Source organism: Microcebus murinus, chromosome 6, assembly GCF_040939455.1.
Source record: "Microcebus murinus isolate Inina chromosome 6, M.murinus_Inina_mat1.0, whole genome shotgun sequence".
NCBI lineage: Eukaryota > Metazoa > Chordata > Mammalia > Primates > Cheirogaleidae > Microcebus > Microcebus murinus.
Window position 1 is genome coordinate 99,148,235 of NC_134109.1, and position 21,426 is coordinate 99,169,660.

The 21,426-nt window shown below is 39.3% G+C and overlaps 1 protein-coding gene across 1 annotated transcript; it reads right to left on the minus strand.

Annotated features, from left to right (window-relative positions):
• Positions 1-9,969: 9,969 nt before the first annotated feature.
• Positions 9,970-13,213, minus strand: RPS27L (ribosomal protein S27 like). The gene is made up of 4 exons (XM_012758747.3): positions 13,060-13,213; positions 12,108-12,216; positions 11,330-11,440; positions 9,970-10,165 (listed from the first exon to the last, which is right to left on the minus strand). Exons 1-4 carry the CDS (start codon positions 13,063-13,065, stop codon positions 10,137-10,139), a joined length of 255 nt encoding a protein of 84 aa, XP_012614201.1. The 5' UTR covers positions 13,066-13,213; the 3' UTR covers positions 9,970-10,136.
• Positions 13,214-21,426: the final 8,213 nt, after the last annotated feature.

The window sequence follows — 21,426 nt, forward strand, 5'->3', positions numbered from 1 at the left end:
GTTTCTGCCAATATAATTTTTGTTTTATGTTCTGGGTATCCTGTGAATCTTATTGGAGTTTATGCCATAGACAAAAGCCACACCCCAAAATCTCTTAAAATAAGCCCCTCTCTAACTTGGAATTCTGCTGAGACAATTGTAGAAAATACTTAAGCTAATGATCTATTAATAATATGCTCGATTGTTTAATTCTCTGAGGCACCCTCTTGGTTCTTTTTGAAGTCTTAAGAAAGGATTTTATAGCCACATCCTCAATGTCATCTTTAGAGCATGTTTTCCTGGGAGTGCCCCAGCCTTTATCTTTGTCTTGAAGCCATTTCTTAATTTTAGCATCATTTGCTGTCTGGAGAGTCAGGAATTTTTTAAAACCATCAATTATCCATTTTTTTGTTTGTTTGTTTAATGATCCTTCCTTTAGCTTATCTCTCTCATGCATGTTAGTATAAGCATCAAGAAGAATCCAGGAGGCACATTCAACAGTGTGCCTGGAAATCCCCTCAGCAAGATTACGCAGTTTATTATCTACGTTTTCTACTTCCTAAGTTATTGCAGGTGACAGCATTGCTAAACTTTCTGCTGCTACAAAACAAGAATCCCTTTTCCTCCCATCTCCAATCAAATTTCCCTTCCTTTATAATTTTTTTTTTTTTTTTTTTGGTAAGGACAAGGTCTCATTCTATTGCCCAGGCTGGGGTGCAGTGGTGTGATCATAGCTCACTGCAACCTCAAACTCCTGAGCTCAAGCAATCCTCCCCACTCAGCCTCCTGAGTAGCTGAGACTGCAGGAATAATCCACCACGCCTGGCTAGATTTTTCTGACTTTCCCTAAGTCCACACTTGGCAGCCTCCTCAAAGACCATCATATTTCTAAACAGTTTATTCAAGCCTCTTTGGGTTTTCATTAACACACTCTTCAAAGTCCTCTCAACTTCCACCCATTGTTCTGTTCCAAGTAGGCGCGCGCGCGCGCGCACACACACACACACACACACACACACACACACACATATATAAGGAAGATATAATTTACAGTTCACATGCCATAAAACTCACCCTTTAAAGTATATAATTCAGTGGTTTTTAGTATATTCACAAGATTGTGCACCTATTACCACTATTCAATTCAAGAACATTTTCACCTAGAGAAGAAACTGCCTTATATCCATTAGCATTCTGCCCTCCTTCCAGCCCTCTCCTTTCTCTTTGCATTTGCTTATTTTGGACATTTCATATAAATGGTATCATACAGTATGCAGACTTTTGTGTCTTGAGCTTTTTCATTTAGTGTAGTGTGTATTAATTATCTATTGCTGCATAACAAATTACCCCAAAACTTATTATCTCACAGTTTCTGTGTTTCAGAAGTTTGGGAACAGCTTAGCTGAGTGGCTCTAGCTCAGGGTTTCTCGTGAGGTTGCAGACAAGATGTCAGCAGGGGCCTCAGTCACCTGAAGGCTTGAATGGGGCTGAAGAATCTGATTCCAAGATGGCTCACCCATGTGACTATAGGCAAGAGGCCTCAGTTGTTTGTTGGCTTTTGGCAAGAGGTCTCAGTTTCTCACCACATGGGACTCTCCATAGGTCTGCTTGACTGTGCTCTGGCTTCCCTCAGAGCAAGTGATTAAAGGGAGAACCAGGCAAAAGCCACAGTGTCTTTTATAATCTAGCCTCAGAAGGAATATGTCGCCACTTATGCCAAATTTTGTCAGTCACAGAGACCCCCCCCCCCCGATTCATTGTGGCAGAAAACTATGCAAAGGTATGGAGACTGGCTTCACAGATGGCTTATTGCAGTTTTAACATTTTGGGGAATTTTGTTCTGACAGCCATAGATTATGTATACTGGCGATAACCAGTGTGCCACTGAATTCAGGAAAATTCAAAAAGAAATCAAAGTGTTTATATACTCTACTAAAAGAAGGGTTTTTTATAGTTCTGAGTCCTAAGTCTCTTTCTTCACTTGTCACTTTAATCTATAAAAGTAAATAGGTGGATATCTCTGTTTGGTTGTAGTATAAAGAGAGCAGCTCCCTAAAACAGATCCATTTCGCCTCCTTATATCTCTCTGGTTCTCCTGATCTGTAGGTCTTATATTCATGTTTGTCAGATTTTTTCAAACCATGCACTCTGATAAACATAAAAGTGTCATGTCTTTCATTAATGTTATTTGCAATTTTACATAGGTGTTAAATTATTGTGGCTAAAAGCAAAAATCAAATTGTCGGTAATTTTAAAAAAATGTTTTTGCTATTAAAAGATATATTCTTCTGATTGAATCGTGTGATAGCAATGTAAGTTTTTGAACCTTTGCACAGAGACCACAGAATGAAAGACCAACTGCCTGGAGCCATGGAAGAGGTGACATTCAAACTGGGAGAGACAGATGAGGGAAGAACATTGGGCCCCAGGGAGAAGTATAGTAGGGCTGAACTACAGGTGCAGGATGATCAAGTGTGAAGAACCCCGTGAATTTAGTGACTGTGTTTTATGAACAGGTGCTTGCTTCAGACTAGTTTTTTTTTTTTTGTTTTTTGTTTTTTGGTTTTTTTTGAGACAGAGTCTCACTCTGTTGCCCAGGCTAGAGTGCCATGGTGTCCGCCTAGCTCATAGCAACCTCACTCCTGGGCTCAAGCAGTCCTCCTGCCTCAGCCTCCCAGGTAGTTGGGACTACAGGCGTGCACCATCGTGCCCGGCTAATTTTTTCTATTTTTTTAGTTGTTTGGCTAATTTGTTTCTATTTATAGTAGAGACAGGGTCTTGCTCTTGCTCAGGTTGGTCTCAAACTCCTGAGCTCAAGCAATCCTCCTGCCTCAGCCTCCCAGAGTGCTAGGATTACAGGCATGAGCCACCACACCTGGCCTGTTTTTAATCTTTTTTTAGGATTCTTGTTGAAGCTCTGAGAAGAGCCATGAACCTTCTCAGAAAATGAGCCAATATACAAATATCAAAGGGGCACAGACCCCCAATTAAGAATTCCTGTTTAGATATTTTTGCCATGATAACTTATAGTCTTTTCTCACTAATACTGTTAGAAACAGTATTGATAAATTCCCACATCTCCCAAAATGCTATCTCTGGTGTGGCTGATCCTTAATATAATATTAGGGGGAGGAAGAGAGAATTTGACACAAGTCTCTTGTGTTTTTGTTATTTTCTCTGAAATTTACAACATGTCAAGGTGATCATTGGCTACAAATGACTTGCTTTACTTTTCTTGTTTTAAATTGATCTCTTGTTTTGTAAAACAAACAAAAAAAAATCCACACCTAGAAAAATACATGACAGATAACCATATTCCCAATACCTAGAATTTAAAATGTTAACATTTAGTCAAATTTTCTTCATTAAAAAACAAATATAACAGATAAAGCTTAAGACTCCTTTAACTTCCACCCAAAGTCCCACTCCATTTGCCCAGCAAGCAAATGCTATCAGTAGTTGGTGTATATCCTCCCAGTTCATTTTCACAGCAGTATAATGTATCCATATCTAACACATAGTATCAATTTGTACTATTTACATTTATACAAATAGTATCATAGTATACATGTATTCAATGTTCCCTTAAATTTAACATTGTTTTTATGATCTGGTCAACTTGATACATATAAATCCAGTTTATTGTAACTTTTATAACATATTATGTTTATCACTACATCACATTGCACTATCGATTTTCTTATTGACGGATGTTTTTTATTGTTATAGGCAATGCTGTAAGGAACATATTTTTCTTGGGTTGAACCATATGAAATGGCTGTTTTTATAGGTCAAAGTGCTTGAATATGGACAATTTTATATAATTGAACCTAATTATCTCATTTGTATATCAACAGTTTAACATCTGACTTTTAATTTTTGACTATACAATGGATGAAAATGGCATGTGTTTTTATTTGCACTTACCTATATTGTTAATGAAGTTAAACATATTTTCATGTGTTCATCAGCCATTTGGATTTCCTCTAATATAAGTTCCCCACTTAGAATTTGTGTTCATCAGACCAGAGAACATAAAGCATTTCTTTAACCCTTTGCACTCGATGTCAGGTGTGGATAATGTCGAGTGGATGATGAGAAAAAAGCAAGCGAGTGCAAAGGGTTAAGAATTAATTGTAGACATGTTCATGGATTAGGGAATAGATAAACTTAGTAAGTATTGGAGTTCTTCCAAAGTGTAGCAAATTCTTTAATGGCCACAATTTTTCCCATTCCATTATGCATGCAACTTTGCAGTGTGATTTTGCTGTTCTTTCGATCCAAAGCTGGAGCTGTTTCTCCACTCCCTTGAATCTCAGTTTGCAGTGTGACTTGCTTTTGGACCCATAGAATGTGGTGGAAATGATCCTGCATAAGCCCCAGCATTTAGGCTTTACGAGGCCTTCAATTTCCATCTTTCACCCTCTGAGAACACTATCCCAAGACTGCCATGTAAGGAAGCCAGACTAGCTTACTGGAAGATGGGAGGCCACATGGAGGAGACTTGAGATGTCCCAGCCGACAGCTAGCACGAGCTGCCAAACATGAGTGAAGCCATCTTGGACCTTCCAAACCAGTTGAGCCTCTAGCTAAAGGCAGCTGAATGAGTGAACCTAGGTGAGACCAGCAGAATAACCAAACAATTCATATTATAATGAGAAATAATAAATCATTATTTTAAGCCACTAAATTTGGGGGTGTCTTGTTTTGTAGCTCCAGCATGGTAGTAAGGTGGGTAAATAATTTTAGGGAAAAAATAGAACTTGAAAGTACTTAATTTTGGATAGACACAAGCCTTTTTTTCTTAAACACACACACAAACTATTAACAGTGCACGTACTATGTGAAAGGCATTGGGCTAAGCACTTTCTATATGTTTTCTCATTTTATCTTCAACACAACTCTATTAAGTAGGAAATATCCTTATTTTTCTCCAGGTCACAAGCCATTATCTAGAACTTGTTTCAAACCCACATATATCTGACTCTAAAGTCTGTTTTAATCATTATCCTGCCTTCTCATATAAAAAGCATTTCTAAAAATTTACCTATCCAATAAAAGTCACACTTAGTGGCATGCAATTTTATTGATGGAGTGTTTGGGAAAAAAAATTTTAAGTCACATAAAATGAATGAAAATAAATATATATTGGAATTTTATTTAGTAAATCTGGCTGCAAAGAAAGAAAAACACATGACTTTTAAATTAATACAAAGACAAGATAAAGGTGACATAGTAGAGTCATGCTCTTACATACCCCCTCTGTTCTAAATATATAACATGATATATAAAACATAAAATGAGAAAATTAAGAAGACCTTCACAGACACGAAACACTGAAAAGGGCTGAAGCTGAAGGTGCTGGCTTCTAGGTTCAGTAGCAGCTCCAATTTCTGTTCCTACAGAATAATTGAGACTAAAATTGCTTCCCTAAGAAAAACTTAAAATGTAGGCTTTTAACTAAATTTGGCAGAACTAGTCTCCCTAAGTTCTTTCTAAGGTGAGGTTTTGCTAGGCATGAAAATACTAGCAGACCTGGTACAGCAGGGAGGAAGTGAGTCAGAATACGTAGAGTAAAACCAAGCAGAAAACTTGCCATTCTGGCATCCCCTTTGAAATAAGATTCAAAGGCTATTTAAGTGTGGATCAATAGCAAACACCATGACTTGATGTAATTCTTTCTGCCTAGAGTTGTGAAAATTTAGCTATAAGATCCTAAAAGAGTACAAGGTAAGATCATTATTCTATAAAAATTATCTTTTTTTCTTTGTAAAATGTAATCATGAACTTGAATCCTTCAAGACAGACTGAAAGTTTTTTCCCATTGAGAAGTACAACACTTTGGGAACCCAAAGCAGGAAGATCACTTGAGGCCAGGATTTCGAGGCTGCAGTGAGCTATGATCATGCCACTGCACTCCAGCTAGTTCAAAAAATTATATATGTATATATATACATATATACATATATATATACACACATATATATTAAAAAATTACAAAGACATAATTTCCAGAATCTGCGGGGTAGAACTTTACAACTTTGTATTCTGTGGTAGGCAGAATAATGACTTTCTAAAGATGTACACTGTCTAATCCCTAGCACCTATGAATATGTTATCTTACATAACAAAAGTGATCCATTTTGGACTTCTGACCTCCAGAACTACAAATGTGTGCTGTTTTAAGCCACTAAATTTGTAGCAACTAGTTACAGGAGCAATAGGAAACTATATCCCAACTATTGTTAGCCATACTTTTAATATGGAGATTTCTTTTTTAAAGAAAAAGCATATAAGAAGGAATTCTAGAAACACAGCTTATTCTGACTTCTTTCCATTCCCAAACTCCTCGGTAATAAAGTATACAAATTATAGTAACAATACTATATACTTGACAACCATCAAAATGGCAAAAAAATTTAGAGATTAACACTTATTAATGGAAGAGACAGAGAAAGGAAAGAATATTTTTATATGTTGCTGATAGAAAACAATCTGGCATCATCTGTTAAAATTAAAAACACCTTTCCAATCACCAATCCCACTTCTGGAAATCCATCCCACAGAAATAAAAGGATTATTACTAAAGATATACTTAAATATATTTATGTCAGCATTGATTATAGTGGGAAAAAATAGAAACTAAGTACCCATCAATAGGCTAATGATGAATAAACTATGGTATTTCCATACCATGGACTATTATGCACCATTAAAAAGAATTAGAGGGCCAGGTGTAGTGGTGGCTCACACCTGTAATCTCAGCACTTTGGGAGGCTGAGGTAGGAGAATTGCTTGAGCTCAGGAGTTTAAGACCAGCCTGGGTAACATAGTGAGACCTTGTCTCTAAAAAATAAAAATAAATAAATAAAAAGAATTAAAGAATGAAGTTGGACCCCTGCCTCATACAATATGCAAAAATTAATTTAAAATGGATTAAGAACTAAAACTATAAAACTCTTAGAAGAAGAAAACATAGGCATAAATTTTCATGACCTTGGATTAGGCAATGGTTTCTTAGCTATATCATAAAAAATATAAGTAACAAAGGAAAAAATAGATACATTAGACTTCATAAAAATTAAATGTTTGTGTTTCAAAGGACAAAAGGTGAAAAGAAAACCCATAGGATGGAAGAAAATATTTGCAAGTAAATATATAATGGACTGGTGTCTAGAATATATAAAGAACTTTCACAACTCAACAATGAAAAGATAAACAACCTAATTAAAAAATGGGCAAAGGATCTGAATAGACATTTCTCCAAAGAAGATATACAAATGGTCAATAAACACATGAGAAGATGCCCAACATCATTAATCATTAGTGAAATACAAATCAAAGCCACAATGAGGTTTTGTGGTTTTGATATGATTTGCAACCATACTCTAGGATGGCTATAATCAAAAAGACAGACAATACCAAGTGTTGGAGAGGATGTAGAGAAATCTGAACCCTTGTGCATTGCTGGTAGGAATGTAAAATGGTGCAACAGGCAATTCCTCAAAAAGTTAAACATAGAATACTCTATGACCCAGAAATTCCACTCTTTAGTATACACTGAAGATAATTTGAAACATATCTCCACACAAAATACTCATATCAGGATTATTAGCTGAAAGGTGAAAACAATCCAAATGTCCATCAAACAAAATGTTGCTGTGTATTCCTTTTTTTTACACTCCAGGCTGAGTGCAGTGGCTCTGTCTATCATAGCTCACTGCAACCTCAAACTCCTGGGCTTAAGCAATCCTCCCACCTCAGACTCCCAAGTAGCTAAAACTGCAGATGTGCACCACCACCATGCCTAGATAATTTTTTAAAATTTTGTTTTTAGTATCCAGTTCCTGGGCTCAAGTGATCCTCCCACCTCAGCCTCCCAAAGTGCTGAGATTACAGGTGTGAGCCACTGTACCCGGCCTATATTCTTACAACAGAATAGTATTCAATCATAAAAAGGAATGAAGTACTGATACATGCTATACAGCATGGATAGCCCTTGAAAACACCATGCTAAGTGAAAGATACAGAAGGCCACATATTGTATGATTCCATTTATTCGAAATATCCAGAACAGCCAAATCCATGGAGACAGAAAGTAGATTAGTGTTTGCCAAGGGCTGGGAGGAGGGAAGAATGAAGAGTCAATAATAATGTGTATGGAATTTCTTTTTGGGGTGATGAAAATGATCTGGGATAGTGGTGATGGTTGCACAATCTTGGAAATATATTAAAAACTACTGACTTTTACATTTTTACAAAAGGTTGAATTTTATGGTATCTGTATTAAACCTAAAGAGAGAGAGAGAGAGAGAGAACTTTGTCAGATGACTTACAGAGGCAACCAGAAACAAACCCATTTGTCATCTAATAAGGTCAGAAGCCAAGAATTCAATTTTATTTTTAGTTATCTTTATATAAGTGGTTTTTCCATTTATGTAAGGTTTCCTTTATCTTTTACATTAGAAAATGAAGTCAACATAATATTTAGTAAATAATAATATGCATTGCTGACTCTGAAGTTTGGGGAAGTCTTAGTGTCTTATTTAGCATTTTTCAAACCCAGTAATACTGTCTAAATGAAGTAAAACTTAATACACAGTTTGAGTTCTCAGTGCCAAGTATCTTTGTAACTTAATCGTTAGATGTGTTCTTTAAGTACAATACTTTCTTTTAATACCATTTTTAAGGGAATTTTCAGGGGCTTGCCCTCTAGATTAGTTCTTATAGGTTTTATTCCTTCTATTAAAAAGCTATGATCCCCACTGGCTCTCCTTATAGCCAAGGTCCCTAAATTGTACAAGCTGAGGTGCCCTGGAGTGACTCAGGAAAAACACTAACACTAATACTTCATAAACATCATGTCTTTATGAAGCTAGGTTTGGGGCCATTGCAATAACAAAAAGTACTATGCAAAAATCAATGTGCAAGAAATAAGGACAATGGTGTCCAATCTGACCCCAATTTTGAGAAATTGTGCATAGCCCCAATTGCATATGTTACTAACTGTAGTGATTTAAGAATGAGATAAAAATTATATTACTTTTGCTCTTATGATTTTCTAAATTTATTAGAACCTAACTGCTTAATTTTATTTTGCCAAGAGACAAGATGAAGGAATTACTAAGACTCTAAAGATGCCTTTAACCAAGTCTGAGAACCTCTGGGTCAACTTCCCCACTTATTGTATATACTCCAAACTTCCCATCATTTTTCAATTCTTGGGCAACATTTCTGATACACACAGTAGAATATTAAAATATCAGTCACTCAGATTGGGGGGGGTTGTGTGTAGGAATACCTATTGATAGGAAATGCCTTTCTTAAGTACCTGTCTTAAGGTAACAAATCAAAAGGAAGCAGAATAGAAATTGAACTACCCTCCTAGTCCAATGAGGAGTCATATAGTGGTGAGAAAGGGAAAGACACACTCCCCTTTCCAGCTCCCCAGGGTCGCTTTGTAAAGTATGAAAATGACGAGGAGGCACCAAAGCCACTCAACACATATTTGTAGTCAGGAATGTGCACATACATGTCTGGACCAGACAATTCAACAGCATCTACTATGCCCAACCAGGACTTATGGAGGTAACTCACACTACTGATTTATTCTCTCAAATTTTTTAGTCCCAAAAGGAGCTTCCAATAACTCAAGACTCCCACAGGTAGTGTTACTGTCCTAAATATACAGTAGGGCATGGTGATTATTACTACATTAAATATGTACTTCTATAAATGTTTCCATAGGTATGATAGCAAAACTACATTTATAATTAACAAATAATGGACCTTACATTTGTAATCATTTAGTCTCATTCATAGCAGTTTGGAAAAGAACTAGAAATAAAATATTTAGGGTTTCTACTCTTGAAATGAGACACAAATTAATTCTGATTAATTTTTTAAATGTTTAAACCAAATTCACACACACAGTATATATACATGTATGGCATTTTCACACATACTTTAAAAAGAAGAAAGGAAAAAGGATCTACTCATAATCAAAACTTTATTGAAAAACTGACACCAAAATAGGAAATCACTGTTATATACCTTACAAAATCAAATGTAATTATTTTGGTAGATTAACTAGAATTACTGAACTTATGATAAGGCTTTCTGTGAGATAACACAAATTCAGAAAGTTGTGTAGGTCATTAGTGTTGCTTTCTTCTAAACGAACACCCTGGAAAGGAATCACAAGAGTATATTAAACATCAGTCCATTCCATCTTTGGTATAATTTTAGTGGTGAAAAGTACTTTTTAAATAAAAAAGTTTTAGAAATATTCATATACACATTTATCCTTTTATACCAGAAATTGTTATGTCTGAGTTTATTCTAATGCAACTATAACTGTCACTCCTGTTTCTCAAATGCTATAAAGTCTATTTAAGATCACCAGCTTGAATTCAACAGTTAAAACTTTTATGCAAGCTGTCAGTAGATGCACTCTTAATTTTTATGAACTATTCTGAATAATTTTCCCAAGAAAATAATTTTGATTAGAGTTCTTTTCAGATCTATTTGGAAAGCTGGTACAGATGCACTCTTTGAGCCATCTGTCAGCATATGGGCAAAAATTTCCTAAATCATGACAAGATATAAAAGTTTCAGAAATCTTACAAGTGTACTTTAGGAGCAATATCACTCTTACAAATATCATATGCCCTCCTCTTACTTACATCTCACCAGGTCACACCAAATAGATCTTGGTTTTAGAATTCACAGCTCCCCAAAATATCACAAGCAAATTTCAAATATCATTACGGAATTGTAAATCCACAAGTATCACTATGGCAAACTATAAAAATTTTTTTCTTACTGCACTAAAATGAAAGAAAAATTAAAATTTGATTTATATATTAATCATTAAGTAGTTGCTCATAAAAATAAAACTTCTGTCATTTTAATTTATACCTTAGTCATCTGTTGCTTAGCTGGAAATGATAAAAATCTGTCCTAAGTCATTAATTTTATTATACATGAAATGAAATTTTACAGGATAAATTTTAAAATTCTATAGTTTTAAAATTCCCTATGTCCTACTATATGTAGTTACTCTTTTGCTTCCATTCCAATTTATTTTTAATTTATTCCAAATTAAGCAAACTAAGTGAATGAACACAAAATAATGGGCTATTACAAACTTAAGAAAATAATAGTTGTCCAGAGTATAAATTTAGCCATAGAACAGGGCACTCTTTACTGAAAGAGCACACAATGAAAGGTAAAAATAATTTTGGTAATAATGAATTTTAAAATTTAAAATTTCTTTAAACTTTTGAGTAAAGATGGGAAACATTTACATAAAATCTCATCCCTCGTTAGAAAATGCTAATTGATATACCTTCTGTGAGTCTGGCTTTTCCTCCTGTAGGCTGGCACAACACTGTTGAACAACCTACACAAAGAACCACTGTCTGAGCATGGCTGAAAACTGTGGTAATCTTGTAGCAACCTAAAAAAATGGGGGGGGGGTATGTTAAAAGTGAAAAGCAGAAGCAAGCACAGCACCTGTTCAACATATTTCTAATAATATGTAAAAATTAAGAACTTAAGTGTTGTGCAACAGCAAGCCACATATGTAACATAAACTTTTCTAGCGGCAGCATAAAAAAGATTTTTGAAAAGGTGAAATTATTTCCAAAATATTATCATTTCAACATGTAATCAATATGTTTTGTTTTGTTTTTTCATGTCAACATCTTCAAAGTCCACTGTGTATTTTAAATTTAAAGAGCATCTCCATTTTGACTATCCACATTTCAAGTGCTTGGTGCCACTATGGCTAACGGCCACCACACTGGGCAGCATAGCTTTAGACTGAAGAACCAACAGACTTTTCATGGTATCATGAAATAGAAAACTCACCATCTGAACAACTTAAAGACTTACTAAGACAAACAGCATATTCCCTTTGGATGCGCATTTCACTTATCCTCCCCCAATGTTTCTAACACGATCTGAGTACATTTATTATAAAAATGACATTTCCTTATGACATTTCTAATTCTGTTTTCCCACTTCCACTCAATAGAGAATCCTAATGTACCTAAATATACACACCACGTTAGCAATCCCTACAGAAATGTTCCTTACAAAGGAATGAAGATTTGAAATCTTACCTGGACATTTAACATCCATAAAATAAGAGTTTGGACTTTGAACTAGCCGTTTCTTTTTATGTTTTTTCTTTTCCTCTTCCAAGGATGGATGTAGTAAATCTCTAGCCAACTGAATAATAATAATTAAAAAAAAGCATATTATTACTACTAGAGTTATATCACAATGCTGGCAGATTTAATCATGCGTGAAATATACATGCGAAAACAGTTATAACGGTCATATCCGGCAGAGGCAATCCTTCAGATGTTAAAAAGTTATTTTGTAAAAAGCCTGTTAGTATCTTCCACCAATACTGTTTATAATTCTTGCGTTCTCCAAGTCCCTACACCAAAGGGTTTTATGGCGATCAGGAAGCATATGGTAAGGCTAACCCTTTCTTCCTTTACTCAGCCGAGTAACAGTCTTCAATAAAAACAAAACTGTGACGCTGCGCTAAGAACGCGGCCCGGACCCTGGACTCGCAGGGAGTAGAAATCGCTGAAGTGGACCAGAGAACGCCAACGCTAGGGCGACTTCTGCACCCAGGGTTCAACATCTGATGTGACATGAACTCTGAGTGGCTGAGGCGTGACCGTCCTTGATGGAATTAATACATAAGGCAACAACGAAGACAGTTTTTAAAAAGGAAACAAGCGGGACCCCAAAGATCACAGCCTCGCGGGCGCCCACTGAAAACCAAGGGGACTTAACAAGTGACCCAGGGAGCCGTTGCCCTCCCAGCCGCGGCTCCAGACCGCAGCCCACGCCCAGGCAGGCCGGCCACGCCGCGCTGCCCGGGCAAGTCCCTACATGCCCACACCCGGGCAGACGCTGCGCGATCGCAGCCGCCTCGCCACGTTCGGCGGGGAGCCACACAGGCCTGGGGAGCCGTCGGGCTCATCCGTCCCCCCTGTGGCCCTCGACTGACAGAGATCCCCGAAACAAATCCGGGGGCCGAAGCAAACAACTCACAGGCATCTTGACGCTTTCCCGAGTTCCGCTGGTCCAGACCTCTCAGACGACACTCTCTACTCGCGCAGCACGCGATCTAGCGCTCTGCATCAACTTCCGGGATAGAGGCGGCTGGGAGGAGCGGAGCGGAGAGGCGGGGCGGGCCCGTCCGCTCTAGGCGCTCCTCTCGGTGGTGGGGCCGCTCCCGCCCGGCCTGAGGTGCGGGGTGAAGGTCGGCCGGTGGAACCTAGCGCGCTCCCAGGCTAGGGCCGCCGGCTTTGCGCTGGGCCAGCGGCGCCCAGGGCCAGGCTTCGGCGGTTGTGCGGCTGGCCGGGGAGCCGCCTCGGGCCTTCCCTGCCCGCGCCTTCCGGAACCGGGCGGGCCGCTAGCTCCGCGGCCCCGGCCACCGAGCCCGTCCGCTCTCGGTTCGCTGTGCGGGTGGGCACACGGACGATGCGACTGTTCTCTGTTCTTTTGTGCATTAAAAAAATGCAATATTATTAACCATTAATACGTGCCAGCGAGGTTATGCAAGAGGCTCGTATCTTTGTGGATCCCCCTTCCAAGGTGCAGGTTTCGAAGTTCTCAGCGTGGTGAGGCTGTGCCTCAGGGTTGCTTTGTTCTGAAAAAATAATTAAAGAGCAGATTCGCTGCTGCGCTTCGTTCAGCCAGAGGCCCCTTCCTGCCCTCCGAGGAGGATTACACTTGCTTTCCAGAGCCAACAAATGGGCCTGACAAAGTGGCCGATGCCAAAACGATAGCTAGACATGAAATATTTTGATAAAGACGAACTTGAAGGACGGGTGTGTGACCGAAAGCTGAGAAACTAGGGAGACCCTTGACTGGAAAACTGTACTAACTAGATGTTCTTAATCACCTTTTATTTCTCTTTGCAAAAACAATGCCTGTATAATATACATCTAGGAAAATGCATAAAGAAGAAAATTTTAATTATCGTCCAGAGATAAACACTGCTAACTTTTAACCTATGTCCTTCTAAACATTTTTGACTCACTTGCATGTAGGTTTATTTCGGGTTTTGGTTTTATGTAATTGGGATCATCTTTTACATAATCTTTTTTAGACTTGATTTTTTTCCCCTGCCACTTACTATATAATTAATGAGCATTGCTCTATGTTATTACGTATTTTCCTACATTATGATACCTAATGGGCACACAGCATTTATCCTATGACCATATGTCCTCACTTTACCCATATACTAAAATGGACGTTAGGTTTGGGTTTTTAAATATTTGATATTTAAAATAATAAGATATTGATAAATATTATTTTCATGCAGATAGGGATGTAGGATACTATGTATAGGCAGAATAATGGACCCTAAAGACATCAATGACCTAATCCCCAGGACCTGGAGTTACTTGGCAAGTGAAATCTAGGAAGATTATCCTGGATTATCTTGGTAGGCTCAGTGTAATTACAAGGGTCTTTAAAAGTGGAAGAGGAAGACGGAAGAGAGAGAAGGAGATGCCGTGATGAAAGAAGGGGCTGAGCGATGCTATGTTGCTGGCTTTGAAGGTGGAAGGAAAGGACCATGAGCAATAAGTGTGGGCAGCTCCTGAAGCTGGAAAAGGCAAGGAAATGGACTCTGCCCTGAAGCCTCCAGAAAGGAACACAGCCCTGCCAACACTTAAGTTGTACCCCACTGCGACCTGGGTCAGACTTCTGAAATACAGAATTGTAAGATAATAAATTTGTGTAGTTGCAAGCCATTACTTTTATGGTAATTTATTACAGCAACAATAGAAAACTAATACAGTAGTGAAGCCCATGTACCCCACCACACAACTCTGTCAAATCTTAATTCAGTACTCCCACCTCCTGATTTTTCACTATTAACAACACAATAAACATTCTTGTACATAAGTTTTTGGGTATATTCTTTTTTTTTTTTTTTTTTTTTTTTTTTTTTTACTTTTCTTTATACTGAGCACTGTCCCAGATCAATGGGTATATTCTTGATTGTTTCCTTATGATCAATCAGTAGAGGAGGATTGCTGAGTCAAAAGTTATGCACATTTTAAGGTATAAATTGCCAAATTACCCTCCAGAAAAGTGAAACCAATTAACATTCCAGATGTAAATGTATAAGAATGCCCCTTTCTTTGGACTCTTTAAAATATTGGATATTATGTTTTTCCTGTCTCAGTTAATCCAGAAGAACTATTATTTTTGAAGTAGTATTTTGTCATATTTTACTATTGTTTTAATTAATAGTTTTCATGTGTTTATTGGCCATTAGCACTTTTCTATTGGGATGATCATCTATTTCTTCTTCATCCTCCTATATTAAGGATATTAATTGTTAATCATATATGTTACAAATATTTTTCCCAACTTCTTTCTTATTAATTTTATTTTTGATGATTTTTTAATCATACAGAAGATTTTAATATGATAATTCACTTGCATACACATACACATTTCAAACCTGTTGCTATCTTTTTGCTATTGTGCTTAGACAGGCCTTGGTCATCTCAGGATCAACGAAATGTTTATGCTCTCTTCGAATTCTTTTGTTGTGATATTTATTCTTTAACTTTTTTAACCTGCAATTTATTTTGGCACATAATGTGTAGTAGATCTCAGAACAATTTCTAATGATCAGGCCTAGGCAGCTTCAGTTCTTTAGCCAAAGCACAGCACAGTGTCGAAAACTCTGAGGCATTCTGGCAGCAGGAGAAGTAAAACTCTCAAAGTCGAGAAGACCTGGATTCTACTTATAACTCTGATTCATCTTCCAAAGCTCAATTTCTCCTAAAATGTCCTGTGGCCCCTGCACTGATGGCAGATGAAGGGGAACACAGGTAGAGTCCCTCTGCCTTGGCAGCCTCCTCTCAGGGATCCTGCATACGGAGCTCCCACCTGGCTTTCCAAAGAACTGTGAGATACCAGTAAATGGAAATTCCATTTACTGCCCTGAGAACTCTGCAGCTGTTCTATGTGGCCAGGTCTCAGAAGGTACCCCTGAAATCACACATTCGGCACCTGGCTCCCTTCACCTGAGAAGTGTGTAGCCATCCCTACTTCCCTCTCCCTTTTCCAGCTTCAGACACTGGGAAGACTCACAGGTGTTCAGACAGGTGAAGCCAGGAACCCAACTAGTGCTAAACTTCAGGCCCCCAAGAGCTATTCTAAATAAATCAGATCCTTACCTTTCCCTTGGGCTGAAGTTCTTTCCCAGAAAGATGATCAGGAGGTTTAGATTAGTTTCTAGGAAATTCAGAGTGTGCGTTGGGAGCCCTAAAGATAACTTTTCATGCCTCTGCCCTTCTAAGTATTTTTCTAGGAGGCTTAGAGAAATGTGCATGATCAGCGAACTTTAACAAGGCTGCCTGCTTTTTCTCTCCCTTCTGTTGTCCACTTGTTGGCAGGTATCAAAGTGCTTGTGGCTCATGCTCAACACACTCCTGAAATCAGAAGCAACTTCTGAAAGTCCACCTCTCTCCTGCATAACAGTACTCCAAAAAGATCACAGCCTTGTCCCCAAAGTGCCAACTGTAGTGGCTGCAATCCATTGGTTATTCATGAGGATGTTGACATGCTGACACTCTCAGGTGAGCTCCCATCGACAAGGGGTAAGCAAACTCTGGTGTAACTTTCTTTTCTTATCATTTTTTTTTTAAGACAGAGTCTTGCTCTGTCACCAAGGCTAGAGTGCAGTGGCACAATCATAGCTCACTGCAGCCTCAGAGTCCTGGGCTCAAGCAATCTTCCTGCCTCGGCCTCCCAAGTAGCTGGAACTACAGGAGTAAGCCACCATGCCTGGCTTATTTTTGTATCTTTTGTAGAGACGGGGTCTTGCTTTTGCTCAGGCTGGTCTTGAACTCTGGGCCTCAAGCAGTCATCCTGCCTCGGCCTCCCAGAGTTGATTTTCTTTATTTTCCGTACCAACTTAGTTCCTAACCGGAGCTGAGCCCCCATTGGGCTGGGCTGGCAGAACATTCCACCTCACTGTTGGAGACCGTGCTGGATTTTCTGCATATGTCCCCCTCCAGATCTGCTCTCCATCCTTCACCCCGCTCTGAGGCTGGCTTTGGTGGGCTGTATCCATTGGGTTCCCTTGTCCTCTGGTTTCTAGGTGGCTTGAGCCAAGGGGAGACATCAGCAGGAAATCAGAGGGCCAGAGAAGAGCCAGGTTGGGGTACTTACTCCCCTGGAGCTATCCTTGATGGGCCATTTGCTCTCAGGTAGCTGCTTCTCTAAAGGCAACAGTTGCTTCAGGTGTCCCTTTCCAACAGTTCTCATGGGGTTCCCATCACCACTTCCTCCCCTTCTGGCCCTTCTACCTGAGGAGTGGTGACTCACTCGCAATCCTTTGTTGGTTTCCATTAATCCTGCCTCAACCTGGTAAATAGTCCCTTCATGGACTTCTCTTCAGTCATCCCTTTGAGTGGGCCATCTGTGCTCTGCCAGGACCCTGACACGAGGATCCCTTGCAAGGACGTGCTCCCCTTTTAGCCTTTGCAGTTGGGGTCCATCTGCTCTTCAGTCATCAATCAAACTAGGTCACTGCAGCAATGTCCATTGTCCCTGCCTGTGGGACCCTTCAGGTATGACAGGCGGTGGCTCCTCCTGTTCTGTTCCTGAAATGGATCCGGGAATCTTCAAGGAGATGACCCATAATCCTAGCCGTGTAGATACTTGCCACTTTGTGGACCAGCAGCGCTGGTATCAACTACAATGTTTAGGAGATACAGACTCTCAGGCCCCACCCTGGATCTGCTGAGTTAGACTCTGCATTTGCACAATGGTGATTCACAGGCACACCCCTGTGTGAGAAGCACTGGCCCACATACACCACACTGCCATTCTTTCTGGAGTCTTCCCACCTCCCTAGTGAGGCTGTAAGAAAGCCAGAGCCCAGATGCCTGTTACCCTAGGGCAGGTGTCCTCAAACTACGGGCCCGAGGGCACATACAGATCGCCTAGCACATTTATCCAGCCCTCCGGGTGTTTTTGCCTCCACTGCCTGTCCTGCTTAGCAGCCAACTCGTCCGGTGCCCACAGTGCGCACTCTACAACGGTCTGAGGGACAGTGAACTGGCCCCCTGTTTAAAAAGTTTGAGGACCCCTGCCCTAGGGTAACAAATCAAGGATATTTCTCTAGACTGGAGCAGGAAAGCACCCTTCATCCCCTGCTTCTCCAAGACATTTTGTTCATTCCAGAAAAGCTCATTTTCTCTTATCATATTTAGGAACCCTTTAAGTCAATAATACTCAAACATGGTTGCACATTAGAATCACCAAAGGAGCACCCAGGTCAATTAAATCAGAGTATTTGGGGGTGGGACCCATGTGGCAATATTTTTTAAAACTCCCCAGTTGATTCCATGAACAGCCAGGGTTGAGAACCACTGCTGTAAATTCTCCAGAGGGCTTAGAATTTGCAAAAGTGAAGCCCAGAAATAACTACAGGCTCCTACTGCTTAAAGAGGGGGAGATACTGGGAGGAGGAAAGGAGGAAAGGGGGAAATACTGGGAGAAAAAAATCATTAATTAATATTTCAAAATGCCCAAGCTTCGTAGCCAGGTGAGATCTCCCGGCACCTGTCCTGCCTGCCTCGATTGTCAGGTCTGTGGCCTTCTCATCCCCCCTGCTCCTGCTTCCTGCAAACATTCTCACTATCTGCCTGAGGCTCCAGAGAAGAAAGTGAGCTACTTAGAAGCAAGGTGCTTTCTCAGACTTCATTGTAACCCCATGGATCATAGCAAAGATATTTTATAAAGATGCTGAGGCCAGCATGAATTTATGCAAATGTAATCTCTCCCTTTTCTGAACTCTTATTGCCTACATTAGTCACTTCCCAATAACCACTGCTGTCTTGTGTGGGGTTTTTTTTTTTTTTTAAATGCTCTTGTACTGCTATTTCTCTTTTCCTGTGATTCTATATCTTCTCTTCTCTAAAAGTCCATAGACTTTTTTTTTTCTTTTGAGACAGAGTCTCATTCTGTTGCCCCAGCTAGAGTGCCATGGCGTCAGCCTAGCTCACAGCAACCTCAAACTCCTGGGCTCAAGTGATCCTCCTGCCTCAGCCTCCCAAGTAGCTGGGACTACAGGCATGTGCCACCATGCCTGGCTAATTTTATATATATATATATTTTTTTTCAGTTGTCCAGCTAATTTCTTTCTAATTTTTTTAGTAGAAATGAGGTCTCACTCTTGCTCAGGCTGGTCTTGAACTCCTGAGCTCAAACGATCCTCCTGCCTCGGCCTCTCAGAGTGCTAGGATTACAAGCATGAGCCACCACACCCGGCCTAAAAGTCCACAGGCTTCTTGAAGACCAGCATTTGGGCTCATCTCCCTGATGCCTAGTGCAGTGCATAATCGGCACTCCGGTGGTTGAGTGCCATATTCAACACAACTGACTTGATATTTGTGTTTTGAGGACTGACCATTCCAGTTATCCAGAATCCTTCCTTCCAGTTATAATGTTACTCAATCCTTCTGGGAGCATGCCTTTGATCATTCCTGTGTCTCAACTTTGCATGATGAATAGACCAAAAGGCCGCTGAGTTCTGGCTAAGCCTCAGTTAACTTGTTTCTAAAATTAGGAAAATAATTCAAAGTTATTGTGGAGTTCATGAGACACTGCAGTGAGCTCTGCTGCTTCTTTCCTTGGAAGTGTGAACAAGCAAAATAAATGAAAAGCATTCTGTTTTCTCTTAGATAAAATCTGATTAAAAGGCTAATAGGTTAAAGGGCTCAAAGTATTAATAAGAATGGTACTCTATTCACATTAAAAAACTTATTCAACTATTTATGGAATGTCAGCTAGATACAAAGCAGTGGGCAATGTAAATCCTGTTTCCTAGAACTTAATTCTAATAGCTGCTTAACCTCTCTAAATTGTTTCTCCATCTGCGAAATGAAAATATTTATACCTATTTCATAAGGTTTTATGAAGATAAAATGAGACAGTGCATAGTATACTGCAAGTGCTCACTAAACGCCAACTGTAATGCCTAGTGCTTGTTGACAGTAGGAAATCAGTTGGCTTTGGGAATCTTGGGCTAATGGTGATTTCCCTTATAAAAACTTGTAAAATGCATGCCTTTATGATAGTTCTGCCTTAAGGAAGGTTATGAATATGCTCCATCTGCAGAAAATACTTGCTGGAGTCTTTTACCTTTGACTCAAAAGCTGAGAGGTTGTTCTTTCACGAGCCAATAGGTGGCACAATGTCCTACACTTGTGTAGGACAAGCGCTGGCCAGCAGAGAGCTTCATCTTCCCATTTCCAGTTTCCAGGAGGCCTTTGTCTTGGAGATGTGTTCTAGTCGGTTACACAGCCACTCCACAAGTAGATGCATAACGGGCTCCTTAAACATACAGACCATGGTTATTGTGAGTTTTCCTAGAGCAGATATATGTGGCCTAGAAGGCAGGTGAGAATGAGTCTAGTGTTCCCTTAATATTTTCCCTTAAATATACTGCTTATCTGAAACTAGTTAACTAAACTACTTAAATTCCAAATGGCCCTACATGAAAGTTAAATACCATTGTCTCTAAATATATTTTTTATAGAGACACATAGCCCAACAGTCTAGGAGAAGGCCTGTTATCATTATTAGCAGTGCCAACTCTGTAGTTACTGGATGGCCCAGTCTCTCAAGCAGTGGGGCACCACTGGTCAGTGGGTTGGGGGTGGGCAGGAGGAGGGGGTATGTGTGCTGATCAACAGTGTTTGCTAATTTTTGTAATAGAAATATGCCTACCATGGCCAATTTTAAGCTACTAAGGTAAAGTCACTTTATGGATAGTTGGGAGTTGATGAGCACAATCTCTTCATCAGGTAATGCCTAAGTCTTATTTTTGGAATATTTCCATCATAATCAAAACTGCTAATAAAATATCTATATTGATGCTTTGGGGCTTCCTTTTCTCTATCCTCTGATCAAAAAGTAGGGAGCAGGAATGAAAAATAGGAGGAAGAATGGACCACTAGACTAGTCTATAAACTGGACCATTGGTCCTGAATAAAGAAGATACTTGATAACTTCACCTGCCTCAGTGCAACACATTACATAGAGTAAGAGCTCTGTAAGACAGTGCTTTCTGACTTGTCAATAATGTGGTAATAAATATAGAATTTCAGGTTAGGAAGGGACAATCCACTCTAATTTTAGATAGCTCTAATTGTTCCTTATATTGTGTCAAAAATCTGCTTGCTTTTTGACTTAAATTCACCTATTAAGTTTCTGGCCTAGGGAGGGAACAGAGAAATACATATCACTCATTTTCCTAACAACAGCCCTAGAGCTAATTGAGGATGGTGTTTCATCTCCTCTAAGGCTTTATTTCTCCAGGATGAGTAGCACTGGCTCCTACAAACAGTATTTGCAGTTTCTCGTCATCCCTAT

Bases quoted from the DNA above. Each gene is read 5' to 3' on its own strand.
- RPS27L (XM_012758747.3), bottom strand. The intron at 11,441-12,107 runs GTAAGATTTCAA...CCATTTTTTTAG, and splicing joins TATGGATGTTAAATGTCCAG to GTTGCTACAAGATTACCACA. The intron at 10,166-11,329 runs GTATATCAATTA...ATTCCTTTCCAG, and splicing joins AAAAGCCAGACTCACAGAAG to GGTGTTCGTTTAGAAGAAAG.